We start from the raw sequence: 12264 nt of genomic DNA on the forward strand, positions 1-12264 counted from the left end.
AGGGCAGTTGTGGAAGCCGGTTTAGGTGGGTGTTTCTGATTCATATTGGCCGGTTCAACCATTATGCGATGACATGGCCGGTCCGCGTGTTTAAACAGCCTATTATTTCTGGTATCTGAAACCCTCCTTTTCAAGAACGTTTCCTCTTGCCCGTTTGCGGCAGAGGTGATGCCAAGTTGCCAACAGTTATTAAGTTCGGTTGATGGATACAAGTACAACGCCATTGTTAACGAGTTTGGGAACATTATTAGGTTTTCTTAATTCACTCAGATCTTCCATTCGAATCTTGTCTGTTTTGGTGATGGTGTAGTTCTTCAAAACTCAAATCTCTGCAACTCTTGTTTCCCTCTTGAACTCTCCTATGGATTTGAGAAGAATCGCTACTGCCATTGAAACCAAAAGACCTTGTTTGACATTGTCTTTGGTCCGTTCTTTATCACACGAGATTTCTACAGCTCAGCAGCAGCAGCAGCAACAACAGCCATCCCAAGAATCCTCACCATTGCCACGGTATGATCAAAACTTTGTAGATAAGGTAATATCAGTCTTGTCTAGACCTTCTTTTAACCCCTCTAAGTGTAGAGAAATCGTTACTTGTTTATCTCCTCATCAATTTGAGCGCCTAATTTCTGATATCCAATCATCCGTCAATCCAAATACCACTTTAAAGTTCTTCTATTTCGCATCTGAGTCAGTTGGTTTTCGGTTCTCGATTAGATCTTATTGCTATCTCATTCATATCCTTATTGGGTCGAATCTTCTCCCACCTGCTCGATTGATTTTGATTCGTTTGATCGATGGTAAGGTGCCTGCTTTGTTTGAGAACCCAAAGGACAAGCATCTAGAGATTGCCCGGGCTGTTTTGGAGTTGAATTCTCAATCTGAATCGATGGTGGCAGCTTCAACATTTGATTTGTTGGTTCATGTATACTGTACTCAGTTTAGAACTGTGGGCTTGGGGTGTGCTCTTGAAGTATTTCGGTTCTTGACGAGTCAGGGCCTTTTTCCATCTTTGAAGACGTGTAATTTCTTGTTGGATTCGCTTGTGAAGGCAAATGAGTTCAAGTGGACGTATGAGATTTTCTTGATAATGTGTCAAGGTGTTTCTCCTGATGTTTATTCGTATAGTACAGCAATTAATGCATTATGCAAAGATGGGAAAGTCAAAGAAGCTACCCTGGTGTTCTCAAAAATGGAGGAGTTGGGAGTTCCTCCCAATGTAGTTTCTTATAATTGCATCATTCATGGACTATGTAAGATAGGCAATATAACTGAAGCATTTAGATTTAAGGAGAAAATGGTTAATTTTGGTTTGATTCCTAGTCTTATTACTTACAGCATTATTATAAATGGCCTGATGAAATTGGAGAAGTTGGATGATGCTAATTGTCTTTTGAAAGAAATGTCTTCCAAAGGAATTGAACCGAATGATGTTGTTTATAACACATTGATTGATGGGCATTGCAAAATGGGAAATATTGGTGAAGCTTATAAGTTAAGGGATGAGATGGTGTCCAAGGGACTCAATCCAAATTCAGTTACTTATAATTCACTTATTAAGGGTTTGAGCAAAGTGGGTCAGATGGAGCAAGCTGAGCACATTTTGGAGGATATGTTATCCAGTGGTCTTTCTATTAATCCTCATACCTTTAATTCCATCATTCATTGGTTATGTGCAAAATCTAGGTTGGATTCTGCAGTTCGGCTCTTCAGGGAGATGATATTAAGGAATTTGAGGCCCAATGATGCGGTTCTGACCATGATGGTTAATAGACTCTGTAAAACAGGAAATCATTCTAATGCAGTTGAAATTTGGTACAAGCTATTGGAGAAAGGTTTCTCAGCCAACACAGTAACATCAAATGCATTAATCCATGGACTTTGTCAATCAGGTCTAATGCAAGAGGCTGTTTGCCTTCTTAAAGAGATGCTTGAGAGAGGCCTGGCATTAGATAGGATCACATACAATACACTTATTTTAGGATGTTGCAAGAACGGAAAGGTAGATGAGGGTTTTAAGCTGCGGGAAGACATGGTTAAGCGAGGACATAAGCCAGATATGTTCACGTACAATGCACTGATAGAAGGGTTGTGTGATATGGGTAAAATGAAGGAAGCGTCTGAACTCTGGAACGAATGCAAAAGGGATAGTTTGGTGCCTGATCTTTCAATGTATAGCACAATGATTGATGGGTATTGCAAAGCTGCAAAATTGGAGGAAGCTCAAAGTCTCTTTAATGAATTGGTCTCCCAAAATTTGGGGTTGAAATCTGTTGTATATAATATTCTCATTAAAGGACACTGTAGAAATGGAAATGTATTGGAGGCCTTCAGGCTTCGTGATGAAATGAAGAGTAAGGGCATCTCACCAACTGTAGTTACATACTCTTCATTACTACATGGGATGTGCCATGCTGGCCGTGTTGATGAGGCAAAGAACCTTCTTGATGAAATGAGACAAGAAGGCTTGAGACCAGAAGTTTTTTGTTATACTACATTACTTAGTGGGTATTGTAAGCTAGGTCAAATGGATGAAGCATGTAATGTTTTGCAGGAAATGGTTTCTTATGGTGTAGATCCAAATAAGTTCACTTACACTGCCATGATTGATGGCTATTGCAAAATAGGTGACACTGGACAAGCAACAAAGCTTCTAGAAACAATGTTGGATCATGGTGTTGTCCCAGATGCTGTCACATACAATTGCTTGACATGGGGATTTTGCAAAGAAGGGAAAATGGAAGAGGCTTTTAAGATATGTGATCAGATGTCTCATAGAGGTGTACTGTTGGATGAGGTTACCTATACTACACTGGTGAATGGATTGTGTAGTTCAGGACTTCTAAAAGAAGCTAGTTTAATATCAGAGGGCATTTTTAAACGTGGTTTATTTCCAAAGCGTGTAAACCCTGTTCAGTTAAGTGAGCCTTCACAGCTTGAGCAGCAGTCATCAGAGTAAATATTTTGCCTCAAAAAAAATACAATTTCTTTTGGATTTGATTACACCTCCGATTCTATAGGACCCAGAAATGAACAACCTAATGGCCGTCCCTTGCTATTTTCATCTTAATATGGCCATGAGGACACAATGAATATGAGTCTGTAGGCAAATCATCATTTTGCTTCTCAAGTGGGTCCTCGGTGCAACTGGATTGTCATTCTTGAATGGTGGATGAGCTCCTGTCTAGCCTCCCAAGGGGAAGAACTCAATTGTAAGTGTCATTCTTAGACCATAGTAGTGTGGGCTTATGCAACTTTGCTTATTCTTTTTTAAGATTTTCAGGTGGTTGATTTGTTTGCATTCTGGCCCATTCTTTTACAGGAGTCTTTCTGGATATTTTAGTGGTTCTACTTTTCCCCGTTATTTTTTCTGGTTCACAAATTGACAAACACACCGTGGTTTTGTTATTTCAAGGTATTCTATCTATTGCATGTTCTCTGTTCCCTTCTGTGCATCTATGCCTTCGCATTTCCCTTTCTGATGCCTTTAGTTTGCAGACTTATTTAGTTTAGCGTTTGCTGCTTCATAAGTGGAATCATGTTTTTTCCTTTTGGCCAAACCCATTTTGTTGTCATAAGGTTATGCTTTGTTGTATGTGGAATCATCTGTTTGTTTGCATAGTAAATCCCCCCCCCCTTCTAGTTATTCTTTTGTACTTTTATGCATTGTTCTGATGAAAGAATTTTGACTTTATTTGTTCGTAACATTGTGGGGATTACCGTCATGACTTTGTACAAAATGAGTGCTCTATTATGCACAATTTTGTAGGAGGAATGTTGATCCTCTAACATTAATTTGGGGGTAAAACATCTCTTATTGTATCATTGGCCATGCTTTGTGTACGTATCCGTGCATTTTCAGCCTTCCAAGATTAGCTGTTGTCATTTATTTTATTAACTATTTCTTCCTTCTTTTGTTCAACAAAATAGCAGAGCATCAATGAAAATTATCTTTTGTAGTGATTCACAAATTTCTTGAATGAAACACTCTAGGAAATCATGTAATCTAGCATGGGCAGCTTAGGTGTTACTGACTAAACAAGCTGGTGATACATTATCTATTGTGTTAAATGTGGTTATTTCGAGAAGGGACAACTAAACAACCACGTTACTGCATAGAGGAATTTAAGACCTGGTTTAATACTAGTACCGTGGAAACAATTTGCTATATTGCTCGCATAATTGGAGAAAAATTGATGAATTCAGTTGCTTAATGGTGTGGAAGGGGATACCTGACCTAGTAGTTTCTGAGAATCTCCTTGTGATATGAGAATTGAAGAACATATTATGTGTCATATATAATGGAAGTTCAATATAAGGTTCCCCATACAGAGTGTCGTGACCAGATAAGCAGTGGTATACACACACACACACACACACTAAGTCCCTTTATTTGCAATTCAACAGATTTTACCAACTTGACAAGCTAAGGAATATATATTACCAGTTTTGCTAAAAGTTAACACTGAGCTGATGTAGCAAGAATGATAAAGATGTCATAGAATTACTTGCAGTAATTTCCATGGTATGGGAACATATTACCTAACATTGGGTTATCAGCAATAAGTAAATTAACCAATGCAGCCAGATCTTCTGGGCATAACGGCGTGCAAGATAGTCCTAAGCTCTATATCACAACCAATGTGCAAAACGATTGAATGCATTTTATTTACTCCAAAAGAAAATGTTTTTTTGTCTTTCTTATCTGTGTCTTTTACTCCTCCCTGTTGCCAGGTAATCAGTTTATATCCCTATGCCATGTCAGTACTAAGACGTGTTGAGATGAAACACTACTAGATGAATGAGATCAGCAGGTAACTACAATTTTTCCAGTGTGAAGATTTGGTTTTGGATGCTTTCATATTCTGATGGTAAAACTTTTTGTTATTACTGCAGCGAAATATATATTGATAACTAAGAACCCCTAGGTCAGTCCTAAACATGCTGCAATGAAACTAAATGGATAAGACAGTGAAGACTGCAGGTAACTATCATCCCGTCAGGGTGAGGTTCTCCCGTTTCTGGTGGCTCAAATTTTCTGATATGGGGCTTTCTGATACTTCTGCAGGGACATGGATATTGCAGATCGACTGGATTCTGATACTTAAGCAATAGGTAACTTGTGTAACTAGCATTTTGAAGGTTGGACAGACATTCGTTTGAAGCTTCCACACACTATGAGAACTGGAGATTAAATATGTCAGTACCTTGCAATTGTTGGTGTGTTTTTTTCTGGGTGGGAAGCAAAGGAGTCTCAGATGAACACACGGTGGGGTTACATAGATTCAATGTATTTAGCACACACCCCCCCCCCCCCCCCCAAAAAAAAAAAAAAAACCAAGAAAGAAAAGAAAGGAAAAAAGACAGGCTGAATCAGCTGGGTTTCAGTTACCATAAGCCAGCCATTTCCAACTAAATAGTCAGCTACACTTGAGTATTGATGTATATAATTTCAATCATCCCCCGGGGGAACTTGTTTGCCATGAGGCCTCCGTCTTTTCTTCTCACTGTGTCTGCATTGCTGTTATTCATTAAGTTTCCTTCTTTTTTTTGGTGGGGAGGGATGGGGGGAGTTAATTCTATTTTCATCTCCATCTTATGACACTTCTAACAGTTAATAAAATTTTGGAACTGAGTTTGAGCAACTGTCCACACTCCAGACTCAACTTGACATGTACACTGTCCCTATTGTGAGCTGTGTTACTTTGACATTTTGGTTGGTTTTCGTAGCACAAACATTAACATGCCCGCATTTCAACATGTCCATTCATGGTGCATGACATGCACAGAGCCATTGAATGGGAAAATGGTGATATACCTACTCACTTCATCTAAACAACTGCGTGTGGCTGTCCTTGAAGATTTTTCTATAGCAATATAAACAAGCAATATTTATTGACTAAAAAGTCTCAAGTAAAAGCAGCCATGGAGAGGATTTTGCAATCCGAAAGTACGAAGGAAGTAGCATTTTTGTAACACAATGCAGGCTTAAAAGACCCTTTGCAAGAATTCAGTATAAATGTGAATTGAGAGGAGCAAGATTAACAACCCCACCCAAAAAAAAATCTGGCAATAAAGGGGGTTTATAAATAGAGGAATAATTTATTCTTTTATTTTTTGGCCAAAAGAAGAATAATTTATTTATAAAGACCAAAACCATCTGTTACTGTGTTCCTGGATAGTTTAGGTTGTCAGCCACAAAAACAAACTTTTTAGCCCAGACTAGAAGACATTGAGGAGCTAGAAGAGAGTGTGGATCATCTCCTCTGATAATTTCTTTTGAAGGCATTGCAAACATAAATTATGTAGTGCTTACAAGTAAAAAAATAATAAAACATTAAAAAAAAAAAATCTCATTACCTAAACCCTGTGAACCACCCCCTATAATTAGTGGTCAACAGCCGTAGGGAGGATGGTTCTCCCCTTCGAGAGAGACGATCCAGACTCCTTGGAAGACTTTTCACTAGCTGCGAAATACAAAATGGAGTTGAGGACAAGATTTAAAGTATTGGTATTGAGTATCATATCGGTTAGGTGGTTTTAAGAGACGATCCCGTATCAAATATTCTATCAGTCTGGCTAATATATTTTAGCATAGTTCAATAGAGAGACATAGTATCACTTGGGTCAAATATGGATATGTATCAACTAGTATCATATATTTATTGTGGGATACTTTAAACCTTAGTTGAGGAGACTAATCGATGACCAATTTGCTTACTGTTGAAACATATAATTTCTTATGATCCCCTGAAATTACCCGAATGACTTTCGTCCAACAAAAAAAGCAGGCCAAAGGTTCTTCAGATTGTAACAATATAATTTTTCTTTTTCCCCCAAACACAAATTTGTAATCATACAGGCCAATGCTTCATAATTTATTACTCATGGTCCAATGGACGGGAGGAAATTCAAAGTTGTGTACATCTTTTCAATCTCCAGATCCAGTAATTATTAGAGCTTGAACTTACCCAAAAAAAAAATTATTAGAGCTTGAAGAAAAACCTGTCGGCCTGGTTGCATTGTATTCATGTGACACAGCTTATATTTTTGTTATCTGGAATTGAAATCTCATTTATAAATGTCAATCGGCGAGTAAAACTCTCAGCCAAATTGAACAAATTGTCTTTCAGGGGGAACATGTCAATTCAGATCTCAAATTGCTGCTGTGTTAAACTTCCATGAAACCATGGCAGGCTTCTGCTACCCCCTTTCATTTATACAAAACTAAATTCGATCCCACTCAATTGAATGAGAAGGTAAAAACAAGTAGAATCAACCGACACTTAACATCAGGCATTAAATCCACAAAACACAGACCCAAATACTGAACAGTGTATCTTCACAAGAGAAACACTTTTTTCTCACTCTTTAAAGGATTGATCTTGGAACATTATCTCAACATACCTTCAATTAAATCATCCAGAAACACACTACATTAAATTAACAATGAATCTTGCAGATCACAAGAAACCTACAAGCATAGATTCAATATTGATCAACACAAAAGAAGAAAAACGAAAAGACTCAAATATCATCAATCACTCTCAAGATCCGGAAAATTTCCTGATAACAAAATCCTCCATACATTCGCAGGAAAATTGGGAAACCTATTCAATAATACAGAAGGAATGAAAGGCTATGAAAAATATGAGAATATTTGAGAAACCTCTCTACATTGCATAAACCAGTTTACTCAAAGGCATCATCATCATCATCAGGGAGAGGTTGAGCAGCTGCAGCAGCAAGCTCAGCTTCATGCCTGCAAAACCAGAAAACATGTGACATTTGGTAAAATGACGTCATATGCATCAACCACAATAATAAGACATGCATCAACAATTCCATTGTGAACTGCAAGTAATGAATCGAAACAGCTCCCAAGTCCTAATAAATTTTACATGAAACCCATTTGACCCAGTAACTGCCTCTTGTTGAGGATCATCAATCAATGCGAATTTAACTTCCAAACAACGAATTGTTTAAAGAGCAAAAACAGGCGACCATAAATACCTAGGGTTCTTCAAGAAAAAAACTAAACATTGTAAGTGAAGTGCTTGGAACTAGGAACAAAAGCATAAATAATACGCTCACATGAGATACAAATGATGGGATCTTGCCCAACCAGTAGCATTCCCCCAAAATCCATTATCCAGACCATATGCTACTCAAATTACTATAATATTGCCAAATACTTTTAGGCCTTCCCAATTTTAGAAGGTGGTGGCACAATGCAACCACCTCCACAATACAGTCATTCAGTAGGAACATGTCATATACATAAACTTCTTCTAAAACAAATCAGTTATAGTATTTGTGAATCCATATTAAAACTGGTAGAGAAGGAAACAATGACACTCAGTTCCAAAATAAAAGAATCATTTAGCCGAGGCTCCAGTTTACTTTAAAGAATCAAATGACAGCTGGTATTCAAAGTTTTAGCAAAACCTAAAAGATATATATTTTGAAAGTCATCTGCCAAGCAACAAGAACTGGATAAAGAGGCAAACAATTAAAATGTCAGTTACACTCTACCAGTCCAACCCAGATAGGCTAAATGAGGCTGAAATTTGATGTCAAAATCCATTTGAAGTGAATACTATACAATTTGACATGCTCAAAGCTTGGAAAAAGTTGGTGACTATTGATCATCTTCAAGTTAAGGATTCAAAATACGAGTAATAAACAAATAACTTACTGTTGTTGTGCAGCCAAGTCAATCTGCACTTCAGGAGGAGCCAGAGCAGGAGACTCGACAAAGTGAAGGTTAGCATCCCTATAAACCAAAACATATTTTGGTAATCAGATGGCTATCCACAGCATTCAATAGAACAGAAGTTTTGAAAATTAAACTAAACTGTTTCATTACCCAGCAAGCTTCCGGGCAAGATACAGAAAAGGCTTCTCAAAGTTATAGTTGCTCTTTGCAGAGATTTCATAATATTGAAGATTCTTTTTCCTATGGAAGGTGACTTGCTTCGCCTTCACCTGCCTGTTCTTCACATCAACCTTGTTTCCACAAAGAACAATTGGGATATTCTCACAAACACTGCAACATTGAAACAAAGAATACATTAGAGACGGCCAAGAAAATTACACAGCCAGAAACAGTCATTCAGTTTTTTTCTTTCTACACACCGGCAGAGATCCCTATGCCATGTTGGAACGTTCTTGTATGTCAATCGAGCAGTAACATCAAACATGATGATTGCACATTGTCCATGGATGCTGCACACAACCAAAACTTCAAAGCTGAGTTGATACTTCAAAAATAAAATTAACAGCCACAACCAATAATATTAATAGGGGAATTTAGTACCAAAAACATCACCAAGGTCAGAGACTCAGAGTAAGGTTGGGTTCACTATATTTTAAAAATAAAAAATAAAATATGAACCTAAAACTGGATAAGATTATTTTTGCAGTAGTATTACTCTATAGAGTCGTCGAGTACCAGAATAGAATCACACGGGTCAGAAGAGGGTTGAGTTTGCCAGATTTAAAAAATAAATAAAAATAAAATAAATACATTAGTGATATAAATAAAAAACCTAAATAGGTTGGTTTATGGAGATGCTCCATTCAGTTTCTGGGAGGGAGTTTAGATATCCACATCCTAAAGCAAGAAAGTTTAAAAACCCCACTATTAACAAATCAAATGCAGAGTTAGCTATATATGCTTACAACATTAACTCAACATACTCCACATCAAATACCTTAATGATGCAGGTCAATTACTATCCACTAAAGAAATATCTAGGAACTCAGGTCAGAGATTTTACCACACAGCAAAAAATAAGCCAACTTATTACTTAAAAATAATAAAAGAGGGGCATTCATTTGATGTTTTAAGACAGAAAAACCTGCAACAGCATCTATCAGATGCAAACAAACAAAATATTCAAAGCAACACACAGCTGCAACGGATCTGGTGGAAAGGTCTCTCAACCAGACCCGATTTCTGAGTTTACTCATGATAGAAAAGCCAAAAGATTAAGGTCTCTACTGTTTGAATCATACAGCAAGGAGTTCCTTGACGCTTAACACAGGAAGAAAGCGTGGGAAAGGATAATGGAAACTAAGGAGGACAGTGTTACTACCTGGAGTAGAGAAGAACTTTAAACATAACAATAGAAATGAAGAATAAAAAAGATAAAGTGTGGAAGAGAAGAAGATAAGATAACAAGAGATAAAAGGAAGAAGAAGGAAGGCCACACAAAGAAACTGAAGGAAGGGGAAGAGATGGTAAAAACTATCTTTTATCATATATATACTGGTAGTGTAAGATGTTCAATTAAAACAATTCATCAGACATGAAAATAAAAAATGGTAAATATATAATAAGATACTCCTAACCCTAAAATTAAACCCAAACAGGGCGGAGACGGGTGGAGAATGGGTCAAACTGGTTATAACTTTGGAAGAAATTAATGAAATTTCAGCATGATGAAAGTTACAACATTAAACACGCACATGAACAACAGGATTTTATTATCTATGACAAATTCTATGGCGAATGGAAAACATTCTATGTTTTAGTTTCAAGAGGAACACTCATCAATTTAATAAACAAGAGTATTATTAACCTAGCAAATTTTAGCATCATCAAATCCGAAAAATTTACCCACAAATAGCACAAACAGACAATAATGCAGCTCCCACTGATCACAAATATCCAAAAGATTTTCAATGAGAGCACACATGTTTTTCAAATGATCACACATATAACGATTAGTGATACGTTACTCACTAGTATCCATCTCTTAATCCACCAAACTTCTCCTGGCCAGCGGTATCCCAACAATAAAACCTGAGCTTTCCGCAGTTCGTGAAGAAGTCCAATGGGTGAACTTCGACACCAATGGTTGCTGCAAATCACAGTTTGCAACAAAACCGTAAATCTCAATTCTCAATGTAATAATGAACAAAAATAAATAATATCGAAATAGATCCAATGCTTACGCTCATATTTCTTTTCAAACTCCCCAGTGAGATGCCTCTTAACGAATGTAGTCTTTCCTGAATTCATCACGATCAACTTCGTCAGCTCAAAAGAAAGAAATTAAAATTCGATAAACGCATCAAAAACATGCTTGGCCTTCAGATATTAACATAGAATCCTGAGAATAAATCACCCAAAAAAAAAAACGTTTTTTTTTTCTTTTCTCCATGAAGAGCTACAGATATGAAAAGAGAAGCAAATACCTGTGCCACCATCACCAACGATAACAAGCTTAAAGCTAGGGTAATCGACAGTTTGCTGGTTTGGAAGTGCCTGCAATTAGAAAACCAAAAACCCTAAACCCGATCAGAACTTACTAGTCCAACATGAACATAAAAACAGTATAGAAGCGATAATGTAGAACGAAAAACCCTAAACCTAGCAAGATTGAGAACAAAAGAGATACCATTTCTTTCTCTTTGTCAAGAGAGGGCGACGGCGGAGTAGGTTTCTCTGTTCCAAGGGATTTGAATACGAGAGAGAGAGAGAGAGAGAGAGAGAACTGAAGCAGCGAAGGCGATGCTTTTAAAACCCGACGCAGCGTTGAACCGGGTGACATATAGACCCGACCGGAATCAACCGGTTGACCCACCAGAAAACTTGGCTTGATTTGGAAGACAATCCCTATTTCTCGTTTGATGGGCAGGTTGGGCGGAGAGGATCTGGTCTGCATAAAAAAATCCGTAAGAAAGATTCGTAACGAAACTTCAAAGACTTGATGAAAATTACAAATATCGAAAACTATATCAAATTAACAACACTGTAAGGATCTTCTACCCACATGGAGATAAAAAAATTATAATCCACATGATTGGATACTTAATAGATGTCTAATTTAAAAACCAAATATGCTTTTTTGGGGGAAGGGAGAAAGAAAATCTATATTCCCACATTCTCAAGTTTCTTTTTCATAGAAAACAAGATTTTGATTTTAAATCGAACATGTGTCAAGCATCCAACAGCGTGAATTGAAATTTTCCCGCTATGTGAGTAAAGGATCTGGATTTTGTTAAATCCCAAAAGATTTAAGGGTGATTTATAAATTATGAAATTATTTAATATGACTTAATAATTTACTAAAAAAGTGTAATTTTGCACAAATTTAAGACACTTTTGAGGGTCATGGCCAAATTAGCATTAGTTCTGAGTTGTCCCTTTTTTGCCAGTTATCTTGGGATGTCCTTAAAATTTTTCCAAAAACTTTAGGGCGGGACGGAGAAAAAAGAACAAACAGCCAAACAGAAGGCGGGAAGAATGGAAAA

At 37.1% G+C, this 12264-nt stretch overlaps 2 protein-coding genes across 3 annotated transcripts; one reads left to right on the forward strand and one right to left on the reverse strand.

Annotated features, from left to right (window-relative positions):
• The first annotated feature begins 137 nt into the window (after positions 1-137).
• LOC149000666 (uncharacterized) lies at positions 138-5295 on the forward strand. 2 transcript variants are annotated; one of them, XM_089140553.1, is made up of 5 exons: positions 138-3212; positions 3323-3415; positions 4735-4814; positions 4897-4984; positions 5069-5295. In XM_089140553.1, exon 1 carries the CDS (start codon positions 362-364, stop codon positions 2957-2959), a length of 2598 nt encoding a protein of 865 aa, XP_088996679.1. In that variant the 5' UTR covers positions 138-361; the 3' UTR covers positions 2960-3212; positions 3323-3415; positions 4735-4814; positions 4897-4984; positions 5069-5295. The 2 variants fall into 2 exon arrangements, with proteins under 2 accessions (XP_088996679.1, XP_088996680.1); XM_089140554.1 differs by lacking the exon at positions 3323-3415.
• Positions 5296-7321: 2026 nt separating this feature from the next.
• On the reverse strand, positions 7322-11491 carry LOC149000667 (GTP-binding nuclear protein Ran-3). Its single transcript, XM_089140561.1, has 8 exons — positions 11409-11491; positions 11206-11275; positions 10963-11019; positions 10751-10868; positions 9139-9228; positions 8870-9049; positions 8699-8776; positions 7322-7762 (listed from the first exon to the last, which is right to left on the reverse strand). The coding sequence occupies exons 1-8, from the start codon at positions 11409-11411 to the stop codon at positions 7693-7695; spliced, it is 666 nt and encodes a 221-aa protein (XP_088996687.1). The 5' UTR covers positions 11412-11491; the 3' UTR covers positions 7322-7692.
• Positions 11492-12264: the final 773 nt, after the last annotated feature.

Source organism: Hakea prostrata, chromosome 11 (assembly GCF_041222555.1).
Source record: "Hakea prostrata isolate BN-2017 chromosome 11, UWA_Hpros_2, whole genome shotgun sequence".
In the NCBI taxonomy this organism is placed as follows: domain Eukaryota; kingdom Viridiplantae; phylum Streptophyta; class Magnoliopsida; order Proteales; family Proteaceae; genus Hakea; species Hakea prostrata.